This window comes from Accipiter gentilis, chromosome Z (genome assembly GCF_929443795.1).
Source record: "Accipiter gentilis chromosome Z, bAccGen1.1, whole genome shotgun sequence".
Lineage (NCBI taxonomy): Eukaryota > Metazoa > Chordata > Aves > Accipitriformes > Accipitridae > Astur > Astur gentilis.
This window is the reverse complement of record NC_064919.1, coordinates 79,640,327-79,661,251: the sequence shown is the minus strand read 5'-3', so window position 1 is coordinate 79,661,251 and position 20,925 is coordinate 79,640,327. Positions and strand designations below refer to the sequence as shown.

The 20,925-nt window shown below is 63.2% G+C and overlaps 7 protein-coding genes across 22 annotated transcripts in view; 6 read left to right on the top strand and 1 right to left on the bottom strand.

Annotated features, from left to right (window-relative positions):
• The window catches only part of UBAP2 (ubiquitin associated protein 2), a 186,807-nt gene that overhangs the window by 22,139 nt on the left and 143,743 nt on the right, over positions 1 to 20,925 (bottom strand). The gene's annotated exons all lie outside the window — the stretch shown is intronic.
• LOC126035949 (interferon-like) lies at positions 1,402 to 1,977 on the top strand. Its single transcript, XM_049795100.1, has one exon. The coding sequence runs from the start codon at positions 1,402 to 1,404 to the stop codon at positions 1,975 to 1,977; it is 576 nt and encodes a 191-aa protein (XP_049651057.1).
• Positions 4,543 to 5,118, top strand: LOC126035948 (interferon-like). The gene has a single exon (XM_049795099.1). The coding sequence runs from the start codon at positions 4,543 to 4,545 to the stop codon at positions 5,116 to 5,118; it is 576 nt and encodes a 191-aa protein (XP_049651056.1).
• On the top strand, positions 7,684 to 8,259 carry LOC126035947 (interferon-like). The gene has a single exon (XM_049795098.1). It carries the CDS (start codon positions 7,684 to 7,686, stop codon positions 8,257 to 8,259), a length of 576 nt encoding a protein of 191 aa, XP_049651055.1.
• LOC126035946 (interferon-like) lies at positions 10,825 to 11,400 on the top strand. Its single transcript, XM_049795096.1, has one exon. The coding sequence runs from the start codon at positions 10,825 to 10,827 to the stop codon at positions 11,398 to 11,400; it is 576 nt and encodes a 191-aa protein (XP_049651053.1).
• On the top strand, positions 13,966 to 14,541 carry LOC126035945 (interferon-like). Its single transcript, XM_049795095.1, has one exon. It carries the CDS (start codon positions 13,966 to 13,968, stop codon positions 14,539 to 14,541), a length of 576 nt encoding a protein of 191 aa, XP_049651052.1.
• On the top strand, positions 20,249 to 20,824 carry LOC126035944 (interferon-like). Its single transcript, XM_049795094.1, has one exon. The coding sequence runs from the start codon at positions 20,249 to 20,251 to the stop codon at positions 20,822 to 20,824; it is 576 nt and encodes a 191-aa protein (XP_049651051.1).

Below are 20,925 nucleotides of genomic sequence, written 5' to 3'. Positions count from 1 at the left end.
ACCCTCTCGTTGCGCCGCTTGAAGACACCTTGCACCACCAACCGGAATAGGGCAACACGGACAAGGTCCGCACACGGACCTCCACCACCACCACCACCTCCTGCGGTGACGGCACCTAGGCACGCCAAATCGTCGTGCACGTGCCAGCACCCCCAGCACAGCACCCACCAACACAACGTTGCCGGGCAAGACCACGGCTCCCAGCCCGCCACCACCACCCGCACGCACTTCCCCTCTTCCAAAAGCTTCCAGAAAACACGGGGCAGCCTCTCTCGCACCAGCAGAGCACGATCCTCGCTGCTGGAAGGGACCCGAAAACCTCAGCGAGTGCAACCTCCACCTCCTCCCCCCACCGCCCCCACCAGAGATCTACAACCAGAGCACAGCTGGCTCAGCTCCCCCTCCAGAGGACTCTCGGACACCCCTCCTCTCGGGGCGCAGGCCGTCCCTAACGCAAGACCCTTCGCTTACGGGGCACATTTTCCTCTTTGCGAGGAACTCCAGCCACCTCTGGCGAGGAGGCACGGAAAACACAGCAAGACTCCTGCTGCGGGGGCACACGCACGGCACCACAGCCAGCGACCCGACGCAGCAGCAAGAGCAGGAGAAAAACTCTCCCCTTTTTCCCCTTCCTTCTTCCTCAAGCCTTTCCTCCTGCCCTTCTTCCCCATTCTCACCACCTTCAAACACACCAGCGGGGGCAGCCCCAGCCACAAACACATCCAAAGCTCAAGTGCCTACACCCAGAGCCACCCCCTCGCACGCCAACGCCACCCCTAGGCCCTCGCTCCACGAGGGGACTCCCCCGGCTCTGCCAAGTGACATCACTTCACAAGCCTTCCCAACACGAAAAGAAAAGAAAGACCAGCTAAGACGAACACAAAGCCGAGCCACAAGTGAAAGGAAAACAGACCACAACCAGCACCAGGGCATTACAGGCGGAAAAGACGCCTGGCCAGGAAGGGAAACTTCAGCCGCAGAAAAGAGGCACCACAGCTCGCCCCGCAGGACACACGGAAACCCTAACACACCTCCCCGGCACAGCTGCCCCCAAGGGCTCTGCCCCAGCGCTTTCGCATCCCCCACTCAACCACTACAGCCAACCTCCCCCCCAACACACCACCAGCAAAGCACCGCCACCGCCACCGCCCTCCCCACGCGCGGCCACCCCACCAACGCACTTCCCCGAGACCACCGCAGCCACCAGACAAAACCGAAAACCACAGCCGGAAACTCGCTGCAATCGGAAAGCGAGGAAGGCAAAGCCGTGGCACCGCATAAAGCCGGCCACCCGGCAAGCACCCCAAGCACAGCGCCCACCCGCACCACTACCACCACCACCACTCCAAGCCTGACCAGCCTCCTGCCCAGCACCACCCACGCAGCACCCACAGCCCCACCATGGCTGCGCCCGCAACCCCACAGCCCCGCCGGCCGCACGGCGCCCCGGCGCTCCTGCTCCTCCTGCCGGCTCTCGCCACCGCCCTCGCCTGCCACCACCTGCGTCCCCGCGACGCCACCTTCCCCTGGGACAGCCTCCAGCTCCTCCAGGCCATGGCTCCCAGCACCCCACAGCCCTGCCACCACCAGCAGGCGCCCTTCTTCCCCGACGCCCTCCTCCACACCAACCACCCACAGCAAGCCGCCGCCACCGCCCTCCGCATCCTCCAGCACCTCTTCGCCACCCTCAGCAGCCCCACCACCCCCCAACACTGGGACGCCCAGGCACGACACCACCTCCTCAACAACCTCCAGCACCACATCCACCAGCTCCAGCAATGCCTGCCAGCCAACGCCACGCTCCTCCAAGGCCGAGGGCCCCGCAACCTGCTGCTCAACGTCAACAAATACTTCCGCCACATCCACGACTTCCTCCACACCCACAACCACAGCGCCTGCGCCTGGGACCACGTCCGCCTCGAAGCTCGCGTCTGCTTCCAACACCTCCACAACCTCACCCGCACCATCCCCAGTTAGCCCAGCGACCCCACCAACCCCCACGGCCCCACGCCCCGCCGCCACCACCACTTCTGCAACACCGCCCCATCCCCGCCTCTGCCCTCCCGCCTCCCCTGACCGACGGCAAGGGCCGACGCGAGAACCGCCCTGCACCCTCAGCCTCCGCCGACGGCTCCTCTCTTTAGAGACCGTCTTCTATTTATTTTCACAATGGTTTTTATAAAGCTATTTATTCACCTATTTATTCAACAGAAAAATAAAGACCTGTTGCAAAAAGCTTGCCCGTGCCTCTTGTCTCAGAAGCGCGGGAAACGAGACGCTGGCCTGGCCTGGCCTGGCCTGGCTTGGCCTGGCCTGGCCTGGCCTGGGGGGAAGCCGCCTCCACTCAACACCTCCTCCAGGCCCTGCTCCAAACACGGCTCTGCACACATCCCGGGCCCACTCTTCACTTTGGCACCTCCCCAAGGAGGCACTTTCCTCAACCTCTTCTGAAAAACTCTGCCAGGGGCTAGCCGTCCGCACCACAATCACCTCTTCGGCCCTTGGCTCCTCAACGTCCTCCCCCTCCCACCCCGCTTTAGACCCACTCAGCAGCAGCTCCGGAGCCCTCACTCCAGGGAAGACGCGGACCTCTTGGGCCGGGTCCAGAGGAGGGCCACCAACATCATCACAGGCATGGAACACCTCTCCTGTGAGGACAGGCTGAGAGACTTGGGGTTCTCCAGACAACTGGAGAAGAGAAGGCTCCGCCGAGACCTCACTGCGGCCTTTCAATACTTAAAGGGGGCTCAGCAGAAAGGTGGGCACAGACTTTTTCATGGGGCCTGTAGCGGTAGGACAAGGCGCAACGGCTCTACGCTAAAAGAGGCTAGATGCAGACTAGATACAAGGAAGACATTTCCTACCATCGGGGCGCTGCAACACCGCAACGGCTTGCCCAGACAGGTGGTAGCTGCCCCATCCCTGCAAACATTCACGGTCCGGTTGGACGGCGCTCTGAGCAACCTCATCGAGTCGAAGACGGCCCTGCTCGCTGCTGGGGGCTTCGACCAGATGGCCCTTCAAGGCCCCTCCCCACCCAAACCATTCCATGATTCCAAGCAGACGACGCACGGCACACAGCATCGCTTTGATGAGGCTGAGCGCGGCCACTCTCGACGCTTCAGGCATTCTCCACGACAAACCCTCTCGTTGCGCCGCTTGAAGACACCTTGCACCACCAACCGGAATAGGGCAACACGGACAAGGTCCGCACACGGACCTCCACCACCACCACCACCTCCTGCGGTGACGGCACCTAGGCACGCCAAATCGTCGTGCACGTGCCAGCACCCCCAGCACAGCACCCACCAACACAACGTTGCCGGGCAAGACCACGGCTCCCAGCCCGCCACCACCACCCGCACGCACTTCCCCTCTTCCAAAAGCTTCCAGAAAACACGGGGCAGCCTCTCTCGCACCAGCAGAGCACGATCCTCGCTGCTGGAAGGGACCCGAAAACCTCAGCGAGTGCAACCTCCACCTCCTCCCCCCACCGCCCCCACCAGAGATCTACAACCAGAGCACAGCTGGCTCAGCTCCCCCTCCAGAGGACTCTCGGACACCCCTCCTCTCGGGGCGCAGGCCGTCCCTAACGCAAGACCCTTCGCTTACGGGGCACATTTTCCTCTTTGCGAGGAACTCCAGCCACCTCTGGCGAGGAGGCACGGAAAACACAGCAAGACTCCTGCTGCGGGGGCACACGCACGGCACCACAGCCAGCGACCCGACGCAGCAGCAAGAGCAGGAGAAAAACTCTCCCCTTTTTCCCCTTCCTTCTTCCTCAAGCCTTTCCTCCTGCCCTTCTTCCCCATTCTCACCACCTTCAAACACACCAGCGGGGGCAGCCCCAGCCACAAACACATCCAAAGCTCAAGTGCCTACACCCAGAGCCACCCCCTCGCACGCCAACGCCACCCCTAGGCCCTCGCTCCACGAGGGGACTCCCCCGGCTCTGCCAAGTGACATCACTTCACAAGCCTTCCCAACACGAAAAGAAAAGAAAGACCAGCTAAGACGAACACAAAGCCGAGCCACAAGTGAAAGGAAAACAGACCACAACCAGCACCAGGGCATTACAGGCGGAAAAGACGCCTGGCCAGGAAGGGAAACTTCAGCCGCAGAAAAGAGGCACCACAGCTCGCCCCGCAGGACACACGGAAACCCTAACACACCTCCCCGGCACAGCTGCCCCCAAGGGCTCTGCCCCAGCGCTTTCGCATCCCCCACTCAACCACTACAGCCAACCTCCCCCCCAACACACCACCAGCAAAGCACCGCCACCGCCACCGCCCTCCCCACGCGCGGCCACCCCACCAACGCACTTCCCCGAGACCACCGCAGCCACCAGACAAAACCGAAAACCACAGCCGGAAACTCGCTGCAATCGGAAAGCGAGGAAGGCAAAGCCGTGGCACCGCATAAAGCCGGCCACCCGGCAAGCACCCCAAGCACAGCGCCCACCCGCACCACTACCACCACCACCACTCCAAGCCTGACCAGCCTCCTGCCCAGCACCACCCACGCAGCACCCACAGCCCCACCATGGCTGCGCCCGCAACCCCACAGCCCCGCCGGCCGCACGGCGCCCCGGCGCTCCTGCTCCTCCTGCCGGCTCTCGCCACCGCCCTCGCCTGCCACCACCTGCGTCCCCGCGACGCCACCTTCCCCTGGGACAGCCTCCAGCTCCTCCAGGCCATGGCTCCCAGCACCCCACAGCCCTGCCACCACCAGCAGGCGCCCTTCTTCCCCGACGCCCTCCTCCACACCAACCACCCACAGCAAGCCGCCGCCACCGCCCTCCGCATCCTCCAGCACCTCTTCGCCACCCTCAGCAGCCCCACCACCCCCCAACACTGGGACGCCCAGGCACGACACCACCTCCTCAACAACCTCCAGCACCACATCCACCAGCTCCAGCAATGCCTGCCAGCCAACGCCACGCTCCTCCAAGGCCGAGGGCCCCGCAACCTGCTGCTCAACGTCAACAAATACTTCCGCCACATCCATGACTTCCTCCACACCCACAACCACAGCGCCTGCGCCTGGGACCACGTCCGCCTCGAAGCTCGCGTCTGCTTCCAACACCTCCACAACCTCACCCGCACCATCCCCAGTTAGCCCAGCGACCCCACCAACCCCCACGGCCCCACGCCCCGCTGCCACCACCACTTCTGCAACACCGCCCCATCCCCGCCTCTGCCCTCCCGCCTCCCCTGACCGACGGCAAGGGCCGACGCGAGAACCGCCCTGCACCCTCAGCCTCCGCCGACGGCTCCTCTCTTTAGAGACCGTCTTCTATTTATTTTCACAATGGTTTTTATAAAGCTATTTATTCACCTATTTATTCGACAGAAAAATAAAGACCTGTTGCAAAAAGCTTGCCCGTGCCTCTTGTCTCAGAAGCGTGGGAAACGAGACGCTGGCCTGGCCTGGCCTGGCTTGGCCTGGCCTGGCCTGGCCTGGCCTGGGGGGAAGCCGCCTCCACTCAACACCTCCTCCAGGCCCTGCTCCAAACACGGCTCTGCACACATCCCGGGCCCACTCTTCGCTTTGGCACCTCCCCAAGGAGGCACTTTCCTCAACCTCTTCTGAAAAACTCTGCCAGGGGCTAGCCGTCCGCACCACAATCACCTCTTCGGCCCTTGGCTCCTCAACGTCCTCCCCCTCCCACCCCGCTTTAGACCCACTCAGCAGCAGCTCCGGAGCCCTCACTCCAGGGAAGACGCGGACCTCTTGGGCCGGGTCCAGAGGAGGGCCACCAACATCATCACAGGCATGGAACACCTCTCCTGTGAGGACAGGCTGAGAGACTTGGGGTTCTCCAGACAACTGGAGAAGAGAAGGCTCCGCCGAGACCTCACTGCGGCCTTTCAATACTTAAAGGGGGCTCAGCAGAAAGGTGGGCACAGACTTTTTCATGGGGCCTGTAGCGGTAGGACAAGGCGCAACGGCTCTACGCTAAAAGAGGCTAGATGCAGACTAGATACAAGGAAGACATTTCCTACCATCGGGGCGCTGCAACACCGCAACGGCTTGCCCAGACAGGTGGTAGCTGCCCCATCCCTGCAAACATTCACGGTCCGGTTGGACGGCGCTCTGAGCAACCTCATCGAGTCGAAGACGGCCCTGCTCGCTGCTGGGGGCTTCGACCAGATGGCCCTTCAAGGCCCCTCCCCACCCAAACCATTCCATGATTCCAAGCAGACGACGCACGGCACACAGCATCGCTTTGATGAGGCTGAGCGCGGCCACTCTCGACGCTTCAGGCATTCTCCACGACAAACCCTCTCGTTGCGCCGCTTGAAGACACCTTGCACCACCAACCGGAATAGGGCAACACGGACAAGGTCCGCACACGGACCTCCACCACCACCACCACCTCCTGCGGTGACGGCACCTAGGCACGCCAAATCGTCGTGCACGTGCCAGCACCCCCAGCACAGCACCCACCAACACAACGTTGCCGGGCAAGACCACGGCTCCCAGCCCGCCACCACCACCCGCACGCACTTCCCCTCTTCCAAAAGCTTCCAGAAAACACGGGGCAGCCTCTCTCGCACCAGCAGAGCACGATCCTCGCTGCTGGAAGGGACCCGAAAACCTCAGCGAGTGCAACCTCCACCTCCTCCCCCCACCGCCCCCACCAGAGATCTACAACCAGAGCACAGCTGGCTCAGCTCCCCCTCCAGAGGACTCTCGGACACCCCTCCTCTCGGGGCGCAGGCCGTCCCTAACGCAAGACCCTTCGCTTACGGGGCACATTTTCCTCTTTGCGAGGAACTCCAGCCACCTCTGGCGAGGAGGCACGGAAAACACAGCAAGACTCCTGCTGCGGGGGCACACGCACGGCACCACAGCCAGCGACCCGACGCAGCAGCAAGAGCAGGAGAAAAACTCTCCCCTTTTTCCCCTTCCTTCTTCCTCAAGCCTTTCCTCCTGCCCTTCTTCCCCATTCTCACCACCTTCAAACACACCAGCGGGGGCAGCCCCAGCCACAAACACATCCAAAGCTCAAGTGCCTACACCCAGAGCCACCCCCTCGCACGCCAACGCCACCCCTAGGCCCTCGCTCCACGAGGGGACTCCCCCGGCTCTGCCAAGTGACATCACTTCACAAGCCTTCCCAACACAAAAAGAAAAGAAAGACCAGCTAAGACGAACACAAAGCCGAGCCACAAGTGAAAGGAAAACAGACCACAACCAGCACCAGGGCATTACAGGCGGAAAAGACGCCTGGCCAGGAAGGGAAACTTCAGCCGCAGAAAAGAGGCACCACAGCTCGCCCCGCAGGACACACGGAAACCCTAACACACCTCCCCGGCACAGCTGCCCCCAAGGGCTCTGCCCCAGCGCTTTCGCATCCCCCACTCAACCACTACAGCCAACCTCCCCCCCAACACACCACCAGCAAAGCACCGCCACCGCCACCGCCCTCCCCACGCGCGGCCACCCCACCAACGCACTTCCCCGAGACCACCGCAGCCACCAGACAAAACCGAAAACCACAGCCGGAAACTCGCTGCAATCGGAAAGCGAGGAAGGCAAAGCCGTGGCACCGCATAAAGCCGGCCACCCGGCAAGCACCCCAAGCACAGCGCCCACCCGCACCACTACCACCACCACCACTCCAAGCCTGACCAGCCTCCTGCCCAGCACCACCCACGCAGCACCCACAGCCCCACCATGGCTGCGCCCGCAACCCCACAGCCCCGCCGGCCGCACGGCGCCCCGGCGCTCCTGCTCCTCCTGCCGGCTCTCGCCACCGCCCTCGCCTGCCACCACCTGCGTCCCCGCGACGCCACCTTCCCCTGGGACAGCCTCCAGCTCCTCCAGGCCATGGCTCCCAGCACCCCACAGCCCTGCCACCACCAGCAGGCGCCCTTCTTCCCCGACGCCCTCCTCCACACCAACCACCCACAGCAAGCCGCCGCCACCGCCCTCCGCATCCTCCAGCACCTCTTCGCCACCCTCAGCAGCCCCACCACCCCCCAACACTGGGACGCCCAGGCACGACACCACCTCCTCAACAACCTCCAGCACCACATCCACCAGCTCCAGCAATGCCTGCCAGCCAACGCCACGCTCCTCCAAGGCCGAGGGCCCCGCAACCTGCTGCTCAACGTCAACAAATACTTCCGCCACATCCACGACTTCCTCCACACCCACAACCACAGCGCCTGCGCCTGGGACCACGTCCGCCTCGAAGCTCGCGTCTGCTTCCAACACCTCCACAACCTCACCCGCACCATCCCCAGTTAGCCCAGCGACCCCACCAACCCCCACGGCCCCACGCCCCGCTGCCACCACCACTTCTGCAACACCGCCCCATCCCCGCCTCTGCCCTCCCGCCTCCCCTGACCGACGGCAAGGGCCGACGCGAGAACCGCCCTGCACCCTCAGCCTCCGCCGACGGCTCCTCTCTTTAGAGACCGTCTTCTATTTATTTTCACAATGGTTTTTATAAAGCTATTTATTCACCTATTTATTCGACAGAAAAATAAAGACCTGTTGCAAAAAGCTTGCCCGTGCCTCTTGTCTCAGAAGCGTGGGAAACGAGACGCTGGCCTGGCCTGGCCTGGCTTGGCCTGGCCTGGCCTGGCCTGGCCTGGGGGGAAGCCGCCTCCACTCAACACCTCCTCCAGGCCCTGCTCCAAACACGGCTCTGCACACATCCCGGGCCCACTCTTCGCTTTGGCACCTCCCCAAGGAGGCACTTTCCTCAACCTCTTCTGAAAAACTCTGCCAGGGGCTAGCCGTCCGCACCACAATCACCTCTTCGGCCCTTGGCTCCTCAACGTCCTCCCCCTCCCACCCCGCTTTAGACCCACTCAGCAGCAGCTCCGGAGCCCTCACTCCAGGGAAGACGCGGACCTCTTGGGCCGGGTCCAGAGGAGGGCCACCAACATCATCACAGGCATGGAACACCTCTCCTGTGAGGACAGGCTGAGAGACTTGGGGTTCTCCAGACAACTGGAGAAGAGAAGGCTCCGCCGAGACCTCACTGCGGCCTTTCAATACTTAAAGGGGGCTCAGCAGAAAGGTGGGCACAGACTTTTTCATGGGGCCTGTAGCGGTAGGACAAGGCGCAACGGCTCTACGCTAAAAGAGGCTAGATGCAGACTAGATACAAGGAAGACATTTCCTACCATCGGGGCGCTGCAACACCGCAACGGCTTGCCCAGACAGGTGGTAGCTGCCCCATCCCTGCAAACATTCACGGTCCGGTTGGACGGCGCTCTGAGCAACCTCATCGAGTCGAAGACGGCCCTGCTCGCTGCTGGGGGCTTCGACCAGATGGCCCTTCAAGGCCCCTCCCCACCCAAACCATTCCATGATTCCAAGCAGACGACGCACGGCACACAGCATCGCTTTGATGAGGCTGAGCGCGGCCACTCTCGACGCTTCAGGCATTCTCCACGACAAACCCTCTCGTTGCGCCGCTTGAAGACACCTTGCACCACCAACCGGAATAGGGCAACACGGACAAGGTCCGCACACGGACCTCCACCACCACCACCACCTCCTGCGGTGACGGCACCTAGGCACGCCAAATCGTCGTGCACGTGCCAGCACCCCCAGCACAGCACCCACCAACACAACGTTGCCGGGCAAGACCACGGCTCCCAGCCCGCCACCACCACCCGCACGCACTTCCCCTCTTCCAAAAGCTTCCAGAAAACACGGGGCAGCCTCTCTCGCACCAGCAGAGCACGATCCTCGCTGCTGGAAGGGACCCGAAAACCTCAGCGAGTGCAACCTCCACCTCCTCCCCCCACCGCCCCCACCAGAGATCTACAACCAGAGCACAGCTGGCTCAGCTCCCCCTCCAGAGGACTCTCGGACACCCCTCCTCTCGGGGCGCAGGCCGTCCCTAACGCAAGACCCTTCGCTTACGGGGCACATTTTCCTCTTTGCGAGGAACTCCAGCCACCTCTGGCGAGGAGGCACGGAAAACACAGCAAGACTCCTGCTGCGGGGGCACACGCACGGCACCACAGCCAGCGACCCGACGCAGCAGCAAGAGCAGGAGAAAAACTCTCCCCTTTTTCCCCTTCCTTCTTCCTCAAGCCTTTCCTCCTGCCCTTCTTCCCCATTCTCACCACCTTCAAACACACCAGCGGGGGCAGCCCCAGCCACAAACACATCCAAAGCTCAAGTGCCTACACCCAGAGCCACCCCCTCGCACGCCAACGCCACCCCTAGGCCCTCGCTCCACGAGGGGACTCCCCCGGCTCTGCCAAGTGACATCACTTCACAAGCCTTCCCAACACGAAAAGAAAAGAAAGACCAGCTAAGACGAACACAAAGCCGAGCCACAAGTGAAAGGAAAACAGACCACAACCAGCACCAGGGCATTACAGGCGGAAAAGACGCCTGGCCAGGAAGGGAAACTTCAGCCGCAGAAAAGAGGCACCACAGCTCGCCCCGCAGGACACACGGAAACCCTAACACACCTCCCCGGCACAGCTGCCCCCAAGGGCTCTGCCCCAGCGCTTTCGCATCCCCCACTCAACCACTACAGCCAACCTCCCCCCCAACACACCACCAGCAAAGCACCGCCACCGCCACCGCCCTCCCCACGCGCGGCCACCCCACCAACGCACTTCCCCGAGACCACCGCAGCCACCAGACAAAACCGAAAACCACAGCCGGAAACTCGCTGCAATCGGAAAGCGAGGAAGGCAAAGCCGTGGCACCGCATAAAGCCGGCCACCCGGCAAGCACCCCAAGCACAGCGCCCACCCGCACCACTACCACCACCACCACTCCAAGCCTGACCAGCCTCCTGCCCAGCACCACCCACGCAGCACCCACAGCCCCACCATGGCTGCGCCCGCAACCCCACAGCCCCGCCGGCCGCACGGCGCCCCGGCGCTCCTGCTCCTCCTGCCGGCTCTCGCCACCGCCCTCGCCTGCCACCACCTGCGTCCCCGCGACGCCACCTTCCCCTGGGACAGCCTCCAGCTCCTCCAGGCCATGGCTCCCAGCACCCCACAGCCCTGCCACCACCAGCAGGCGCCCTTCTTCCCCGACGCCCTCCTCCACACCAACCACCCACAGCAAGCCGCCGCCACCGCCCTCCGCATCCTCCAGCACCTCTTCGCCACCCTCAGCAGCCCCACCACCCCCCAACACTGGGACGCCCAGGCACGACACCACCTCCTCAACAACCTCCAGCACCACATCCACCAGCTCCAGCAATGCCTGCCAGCCAACGCCACGCTCCTCCAAGGCCGAGGGCCCCGCAACCTGCTGCTCAACGTCAACAAATACTTCCGCCACATCCACGACTTCCTCCACACCCACAACCACAGCGCCTGCGCCTGGGACCACGTCCGCCTCGAAGCTCGCGTCTGCTTCCAACACCTCCACAACCTCACCCGCACCATCCCCAGTTAGCCCAGCGACCCCACCAACCCCCACGGCCCCACGCCCCGCCGCCACCACCACTTCTGCAACACCGCCCCATCCCCGCCTCTGCCCTCCCGCCTCCCCTGACCGACGGCAAGGGCCGACGCGAGAACCGCCCTGCACCCTCAGCCTCCGCCGACGGCTCCTCTCTTTAGAGACCGTCTTCTATTTATTTTCACAATGGTTTTTATAAAGCTATTTATTCACCTATTTATTCGACAGAAAAATAAAGACCTGTTGCAAAAAGCTTGCCCGTGCCTCTTGTCTCAGAAGCGCGGGAAACGAGACGCTGGCCTGGCCTGGCCTGGCCTGGCTTGGCCTGGCCTGGCCTGGCCTGGGGGGAAGCCGCCTCCACTCAACACCTCCTCCAGGCCCTGCTCCAAACACGGCTCTGCACACATCCCGGGCCCACTCTTCGCTTTGGCACCTCCCCAAGGAGGCACTTTCCTCAACCTCTTCTGAAAAACTCTGCCAGGGGCTAGCCGTCCGCACCACAATCACCTCTTCGGCCCTTGGCTCCTCAACGTCCTCCCCCTCCCACCCCGCTTTAGACCCACTCAGCAGCAGCTCCGGAGCCCTCACTCCAGGGAAGACGCGGACCTCTTGGGCCGGGTCCAGAGGAGGGCCACCAACATCATCACAGGCATGGAACACCTCTCCTGTGAGGACAGGCTGAGAGACTTGGGGTTCTCCAGACAACTGGAGAAGAGAAGGCTCCGCCGAGACCTCACTGCGGCCTTTCAATACTTAAAGGGGGCTCAGCAGAAAGGTGGGCACAGACTTTTTCATGGGGCCTGTAGCGGTAGGACAAGGCGCAACGGCTCTACGCTAAAAGAGGCTAGATGCAGACTAGATACAAGGAAGACATTTCCTACCATCGGGGCGCTGCAACACCGCAACGGCTTGCCCAGACAGGTGGTAGCTGCCCCATCCCTGCAAACATTCACGGTCCGGTTGGACGGCGCTCTGAGCAACCTCATCGAGTCGAAGACGGCCCTGCTCGCTGCTGGGGGCTTCGACCAGATGGCCCTTCAAGGCCCCTCCCCACCCAAACCATTCCATGATTCCAAGCAGACGACGCACGGCACACAGCATCGCTTTGATGAGGCTGAGCGCGGCCACTCTCGACGCTTCAGGCATTCTCCACGACAAACCCTCTCGTTGCGCCGCTTGAAGACACCTTGCACCACCAACCGGAATAGGGCAACACGGACAAGGTCCGCACACGGACCTCCACCACCACCACCACCTCCTGCGGTGACGGCACCTAGGCACGCCAAATCGTCGTGCACGTGCCAGCACCCCCAGCACAGCACCCACCAACACAACGTTGCCGGGCAAGACCACGGCTCCCAGCCCGCCACCACCACCCGCACGCACTTCCCCTCTTCCAAAAGCTTCCAGAAAACACGGGGCAGCCTCTCTCGCACCAGCAGAGCATGATCCTCGCTGCTGGAAGGGACCCGAAAACCTCAGCGAGTGCAACCTCCACCTCCTCCCCCCACCGCCCCCACCAGAGATCTACAACCAGAGCACAGCTGGCTCAGCTCCCCCTCCAGAGGACTCTCGGACACCCCTCCTCTCGGGGCGCAGGCCGTCCCTAACGCAAGACCCTTCGCTTACGGGGCACATTTTCCTCTTTGCGAGGAACTCCAGCCACCTCTGGCGAGGAGGCACGGAAAACACAGCAAGACTCCTGCTGCGGGGGCACACGCACGGCACCACAGCCAGCGACCCGACGCAGCAGCAAGAGCAGGAGAAAAACTCTCCCCTTTTTCCCCTTCCTTCTTCCTCAAGCCTTTCCTCCTGCCCTTCTTCCCCATTCTCACCACCTTCAAACACACCAGCGGGGGCAGCCCCAGCCACAAACACATCCAAAGCTCAAGTGCCTACACCCAGAGCCACCCCCTCGCACGCCAACGCCACCCCTAGGCCCTCGCTCCACGAGGGGACTCCCCCGGCTCTGCCAAGTGACATCACTTCACAAGCCTTCCCAACACGAAAAGAAAAGAAAGACCAGCTAAGACGAACACAAAGCCGAGCCACAAGTGAAAGGAAAACAGACCACAACCAGCACCAGGGCATTACAGGCGGAAAAGACGCCTGGCCAGGAAGGGAAACTTCAGCCGCAGAAAAGAGGCACCACAGCTCGCCCCGCAGGACACACGGAAACCCTAACACACCTCCCCGGCACAGCTGCCCCCAAGGGCTCTGCCCCAGCGCTTTCGCATCCCCCACTCAACCACTACAGCCAACCTCCCCCCCAACACACCACCAGCAAAGCACCGCCACCGCCACCCCCCACCCCACGCGCGGCCACCCCACCAACGCACTTCCCCGAGACCACCGCAGCCACCAGACAAAACCGAAAACCACAGCCGGAAACTCGCTGCAATCGGAAAGCGAGGAAGGCAAAGCCGTGGCACCGCATAAAGCCGGCCACCCGGCAAGCACCCCAAGCACAGCGCCCACCCGCACCACTACCACCACCACCACTCCAAGCCTGACCAGCCTCCTGCCCAGCACCACCCACGCAGCACCCACAGCCCCACCATGGCTGCGCCCGCAACCCCACAGCCCCGCCGGCCGCACGGCGCCCCGGCGCTCCTGCTCCTCCTGCCGGTTCTCGCCACCGCCCTCGCCTGCCACCACCTGCGTCCCCGCGACGCCACCTTCCCCTGGGACAGCCTCCAGCTCCTCCAGGCCATGGCTCCCAGCACCCCACAGCCCTGCCACCACCAGCAGGCGCCCTTCTTCCCCGACGCCCTCCTCCACACCAACCACCCACAGCAAGCCGCCGCCACCGCCCTCCGCATCCTCCAGCACCTCTTCGCCACCCTCAGCAGCCCCACCACCCCCCAACACTGGGACGCCCAGGCACGACACCACCTCCTCAACAACCTCCAGCACCACATCCACCAGCTCCAGCAATGCCTGCCAGCCAACGCCACGCTCCTCCAAGGCCGAGGGCCCCGCAACCTGCTGCTCAACGTCAACAAATACTTCCGCCACATCCACGACTTCCTCCACACCCACAACCACAGCGCCTGCGCCTGGGACCACGTCCGCCTCGAAGCTCGCGTCTGCTTCCAACACCTCCACAACCTCACCCGCACCATCCCCAGTTAGCCCAGCGACCCCACCAACCCCCACGGCCCCACGCCCCGCCGCCACCACCACTTCTGCAACACCGCCCCATCCCCGCCTCTGCCCTCCCGCCTCCCCTGACCGACGGCAAGGGCCGACGCGAGAACCGCCCTGCACCCTCAGCCTCCGCCGACGGCTCCTCTCTTTAGAGACCGTCTTCTATTTATTTTCACAATGGTTTTTATAAAGCTATTTATTCACCTATTTATTCGACAGAAAAATAAAGACCTGTTGCAAAAAGCTTGCCCGTGCCTCTTGTCTCAGAAGCGTGGGAAACGAGACGCTGGCCTGGCCTGGCCTGGCTTGGCCTGGCCTGGCCTGGCCTGGCCTGGGGGGAAGCCGCCTCCACTCAACACCTCCTCCAGGCCCTGCTCCAAACACGGCTCTGCACACATCCCGGGCCCACTCTTCGCTTTGGCACCTCCCCAAGGAGGCACTTTCCTCAACCTCTTCTGAAAAACTCTGCCAGGGGCTAGCCGTCCGCACCACAATCACCTCTTCGGCCCTTGGCTCCTCAACGTCCTCCCCCTCCCACCCCGCTTTAGACCCACTCAGCAGCAGCTCCGGAGCCCTCACTCCAGGGAAGACGCGGACCTCTTGGGCCGGGTCCAGAGGAGGGCCACCAACATCATCACAGGCATGGAACACCTCTCCTGTGAGGACAGGCTGAGAGACTTGGGGTTCTCCAGACAACTGGAGAAGAGAAGGCTCCGCCGAGACCTCACTGCGGCCTTTCAATACTTAAAGGGGGCTCAGCAGAAAGGTGGGCACAGACTTTTTCATGGGGCCTGTAGCGGTAGGACAAGGCGCAACGGCTCTACGCTAAAAGAGGCTAGATGCAGACTAGATACAAGGAAGACATTTCCTACCATCGGGGCGCTGCAACACCGCAACGGCTTGCCCAGACAGGTGGTAGCTGCCCCATCCCTGCAAACATTCACGGTCCGGTTGGACGGCGCTCTGAGCAACCTCATCGAGTCGAAGACGGCCCTGCTCGCTGCTGGGGGCTTCGACCAGATGGCCCTTCAAGGCCCCTCCCCACCCAAACCATTCCATGATTCCAAGCAGACGACGCACGGCACACAGCATCGCTTTGATGAGGCTGAGCGCGGCCACTCTCGACGCTTCAGGCATTCTCCACGACAAACCCTCTCGTTGCGCCGCTTGAAGACACCTTGCACCACCAACCGGAATAGGGCAACACGGACAAGGTCCGCACACGGACCTCCACCACCACCACCACCTCCTGCGGTGACGGCACCTAGGCACGCCAAATCGTCGTGCACGTGCCAGCACCCCCAGCACAGCACCCACCAACACAACGTTGCCGGGCAAGACCACGGCTCCCAGCCCGCCACCACCACCCGCACGCACTTCCCCTCTTCCAAAAGCTTCCAGAAAACACGGGGCAGCCTCTCTCGCACCAGCAGAGCACGATCCTCGCTGCTGGAAGGGACCCGAAAACCTCAGCGAGTGCAACCTCCACCTCCTCCCCCCACCGCCCCCACCAGAGATCTACAACCAGAGCACAGCTGGCTCAGCTCCCCCTCCAGAGGACTCTCGGACACCCCTCCTCTCGGGGCGCAGGCCGTCCCTAACGCAAGACCCTTCGCTTACGGGGCACATTTTCCTCTTTGCGAGGAACTCCAGCCACCTCTGGCGAGGAGGCACGGAAAACACAGCAAGACTCCTGCTGCGGGGGCACACGCACGGCACCACAGCCAGCGACCCGACGCAGCAGCAAGAGCAGGAGAAAAACTCTCCCCTTTTTCCCCTTCCTTCTTCCTCAAGCCTTTCCTCCTGCCCTTCTTCCCCATTCTCACCACCTTCAAACACACCAGCGGGGGCAGCCCCAGCCACAAACACATCCAAAGCTCAAGTGCCTACACCCAGAGCCACCCCCTCGCACGCCAACGCCACCCCTAGGCCCTCGCTCCACGAGGGGACTCCCCCGGCTCTGCCAAGTGACATCACTTCACAAGCCTTCCCAACACGAAAAGAAAAGAAAGACCAGCTAAGACGAACACAAAGCCGAGCCACAAGTGAAAGGAAAACAGACCACAACCAGCACCAGGGCATTACAGGCGGAAAAGACGCCTGGCCAGGAAGGGAAACTTCAGCCGCAGAAAAGAGGCACCACAGCTCGCCCCGCAGGACACACGGAAACCCTAACACACCTCCCCGGCACAGCTGCCCCCAAGGGCTCTGCCCCAGCGCTTTCGCATCCCCCACTCAACCACTACAGCCAACCTCCCCCCCAACACACCACCAGCAAAGCACCGCCACCGCCACCGCCCTCCCCACGCGCGGCCACCCCACCAACGCACTTCCCCGAGACCACCGCAGCCACCAGACAAAACCGAAAACCACAGCCGGAAACTCGCTGCAATCGGAAAGCGAGGAAGGCAAAGCCGTGGCACCGCATAAAGCCGGCCACCCGGCAAGCACCCCAAGCACAGCGCCCACCCGCACCACTACCACCACCACCACTCCAAGCCTGACCAGCCTCCTGCCCAGCACCACCCACGCAGCACCCACAGCCCCACCATGGCTGCGCCCGCAACCCCACAGCCCCGCCGGCCGCACGGCGCCCCGGCGCTCCTGCTCCTCCTGCCGGCTCTCGCCACCCGCCCTCGCCTGCCACCACCTGCGTCCCCGCGACGCCACCTTCCCCTGGGACAGCCTCCAGCTCCTCCAGGCCATGGCTCCCAGCACCCCACAGCCCTGCCACCACCAGCAGGCGCCCTTCTTCCCCGACGCCCTCCTCCACACCAACCACCCACAGCAAGCCGCCGCCACCGCCCTCCGCATCCTCCAGCACCTCTTCGCCACCCTCAGCAGCCCCACCACCCCCCAACACTGGGACGCCCAGGCACGACACCACCTCCTCAACAACCTCCAGCACCACATCCACCAGCTCCAGCAATGCCTGCCAGCCAACGCCACGCTCCTCCAAGGCCGAGGGCCCCGCAACCTGCTGCTCAACGTCAACAAATACTTCCGCCACATCCACGACTTCCTCCACACCCACAACCACAGCGCCTGCGCCTGGGACCACGTCCGCCTCGAAGCTCGCGTCTGCTTCCAACACCTCCACAACCTCACCCGCACCATCCCCAGTTAGCCCAGCGACCCCACCAACCCCCACGGCCCCACGCCCCGCCGCCACCACCACTTCTGCAACACCGCCCCATCCCCGCCTCTGCCCTCCCGCCTCCCCTGACCGACGGCAAGGGCCGACGCGAGAACCGCCCTGCACCCTCAGCCTCCGCCGACGGCTCCTCTCTTTAGAGACCGTCTTCTATTTATTTTCACAATGGTTTTTATAAAGCTATTTATTCACCTATTTATTCGACAGAAAAATAAAGACCTGTTGCAAAAAGCTTGCCCGTGCCTCTTGTCTCAGAAGCGCGGGAAACGAGACGCTGGCCTGGCCTGGCCTGGCCTGGCTTGGCCTGGCCTGGCCTGGCCTGGGGGGAAGCCGCCTCCACTCAACACCTCCTCCAGGCCCTGCTCCAAACACGGCTCTGCACACATCCCGGGCCCACTCTTCGCTTTGGCACCTCCCCAAGGAGGCACTTTCCTCAACCTCTTCTGAAAAACTCTGCCAGGGGCTAGCCGTCCGCACCACAATCACCTCTTCGGCCCTTGGCTCCTCAACGTCCTCCCCCTCCCACCCCGCTTTAGACCCACTCAGCAGCAGCTCCGGAGCCCTCACTCCAGGGAAGACGCGGACCTCTTGGGCCGGGTCCAGAGGAGGGCCACCAACATCATCACAGGCATGGAACACCTCTCCTGTGAGGACAGGCTGAGAGACTTGGGGTTCTCCAGACAACTGGAGAAGAGAAGGCTCCGCCGAGACCTCACTGCGGCCTTTCAATACTTAAAGGGGGCTCAGCAGAAAGGTGGGCACAGACTTTTTCATGGGGCCTGTAGCGGTAGGACAAGGCGCAACGGCTCTACGCTAAAAGAGGCTAGATGCAGACTAGATACAAGGAAGACATTTCCTACCATCGGGGCGCTGCAACACCGCAACGGCTTGCCCAGACAGGTGGTAGCTGCCCCATCCCTGCAAACATTCACGGTCCGGTTGGACGGCGCTCTGAGCAACCTCATCGAGTCGAAGACGGCCCTGCTCGCTGCTGGGGGCTTCGACCAGATGGCCCTTCAAGGCCCCTCCCCACCCAAACCATTCCATGATTCCAAGCAGACGACGCACGGCACACAGCATCGCTTTGATGAGGCTGAGCGCGGCCACTCTCGACGCTTCAGGCATTCTCCACGACAAACCCTCTCGTTGCGCCGCTTGAAGACACCTTGCACCACCAACCGGAATAGGGCAACACGGACAAGGTCCGCACACGGACCTCCACCACCACCACCACCTCCTGCGGTGACGGCACCTAGGCACGCCAAATCGTCGTGCACGTGCCAGCACCCCCAGCACAGCACCCACCAACACAACGTTGCCGGGCAAGACCACGGCTCCCAGCCCGCCACCACCACCCGCACGCACTTCCCCTCTTCCAAAAGCTTCCAGAAAACACGGGGCAGCCTCTCTCGCACCAGCAGAGCACGATCCTCGCTGCTGGAAGGGACCCGAAAACCTCAGCGAGTGCAACCTCCACCTCCTCCCCCCACCGCCCCCACCAGAGATCTACAACCAGAGCACAGCTGGCTCAGCTCCCCCTCCAGAGGACTCTCGGACACCCCTCCTCTCGGGGCGCAGGCCGTCCCTAACGCAAGACCCTTCGCTTACGGGGCACATTTTCCTCTTTGCGAGGAACTCCAGCCACCTCTGGCGAGGAGGCACGGAAAACACAGCAAGACTCCTGCTGCGGGGGCACACGCACGGCACCACAGCCAGCGACCCGACGCAGCAGCAAGAGCAGGAGAAAAACTCTCCCCTTTTTCCCCTTCCTTCTTCCTCAAGCCTTTCCTCCTGCCCTTCTTCCCCATTCTCACCACCTTCAAACACACCAGCGGGGGCAGCCCCAGCCACAAACACATCCAAAGCTCAAGTGCCTACACCCAGAGCCACCCCCTCGCACGCCAACGCCACCCCTAGGCCCTCGCTCCACGAGGGGACTCCCCCGGCTCTGCCAAGTGACATCACTTCACAAGCCTTCCCAACACGAAAAGAAAAGAAAGACCAGCTAAGACGAACACAAAGCCGAGCCACAAGTGAAAGGAAAACAGACCACAACCAGCACCAGGGCATTACAGGCGGAAAAGACGCCTGGCCAGGAAGGGAAACTTCAGCCGCAGAAAAGAGGCACCACAGCTCGCCCCGCAGGACACACGGAAACCCTAACACACCTCCCCGGCACAGCTGCCCCCAAGGGCTCTGCCCCAGCGCTTTCGCATCCCCCACTCAACCACTACAGCCAACCTCCCCCCCAACACACCACCAGCAAAGCACCGCCACCGCCACCGCCCTCCCCACGCGCGGCCACCCCACCAACGCACTTCCCCGAGACCACCGCAGCCACCAGACAAAACCGAAAACCACAGCCGGAAACTCGCTGCAATCGGAAAGCGAGGAAGGCAAAGCCGTGGCACCGCATAAAGCCGGCCACCCGGCAAGCACCCCAAGCACAGCGCCCACCCGCACCACTACCACCACCACCACTCCAAGCCTGACCAGCCTCCTGCCCAGCACCACCCACGCAGCACCCACAGCCCCACCATGGCTGCGCCCGCAACCCCACAGCCCCGCCGGCCGCACGGCGCCCCGGCGCTCCTGCTCCTCCTGCCGGCTCTCGCCACCGCCCTCGCCTGCCACCACCTGCGTCCCCGCGACGCCACCTTCCCCTGGGACAGCCTCCAGCTCCTCCAGGCCATGGCTCCCAGCACCCCACAGCCCTGCCACCACCAGCAGGCGCCCTTCTTCCCCGACGCCCTCCTCCACACCAACCACCCACAGCAAGCCGCCGCCACCGCCCTCCGCATCCTCCAGCACCTCTTCGCCACCCTCAGCAGCCCCACCACCCCCCAACACTGGGACGCCCAGGCACGACACCACCTCCTCAACAACCTCCAGCACCACATCCACCAGCTCCAGCAATGCCTGCCAGCCAACGCCACGCTCCTCCAAGGCCGAGGGCCCCGCAACCTGCTGCTCAACGTCAACAAATACTTCCGCCACATCCACGACTTCCTCCACACCCACAACCACAGCGCCTGCGCCTGGGACCACGTCCGCCTCGAAGCTCGCGTCTGCTTCCAACACCTCCACAACCTCACCCGCACCATCCCCAGTTAGCCCAGCGACCCCACCAACCCCCACGGCCCCACGCCCCGCCGCCACCACCACTTCTGCAACACCGCCCCATCCCCGCCTCTGCCCTCCCGCCTCCCCTGACC

Coding starts and splice junctions, on each gene's coding strand:
- LOC126035949 (XM_049795100.1), top strand. CDS start 1,402: ATGGCTGCGCCCGCAACCCCACAGCCCCGCCGGCCGCACGGCGCCCCG.
- LOC126035948 (XM_049795099.1), top strand. CDS start 4,543: ATGGCTGCGCCCGCAACCCCACAGCCCCGCCGGCCGCACGGCGCCCCG.
- LOC126035947 (XM_049795098.1), top strand. CDS start 7,684: ATGGCTGCGCCCGCAACCCCACAGCCCCGCCGGCCGCACGGCGCCCCG.
- LOC126035946 (XM_049795096.1), top strand. CDS start 10,825: ATGGCTGCGCCCGCAACCCCACAGCCCCGCCGGCCGCACGGCGCCCCG.
- LOC126035945 (XM_049795095.1), top strand. CDS start 13,966: ATGGCTGCGCCCGCAACCCCACAGCCCCGCCGGCCGCACGGCGCCCCG.
- LOC126035944 (XM_049795094.1), top strand. CDS start 20,249: ATGGCTGCGCCCGCAACCCCACAGCCCCGCCGGCCGCACGGCGCCCCG.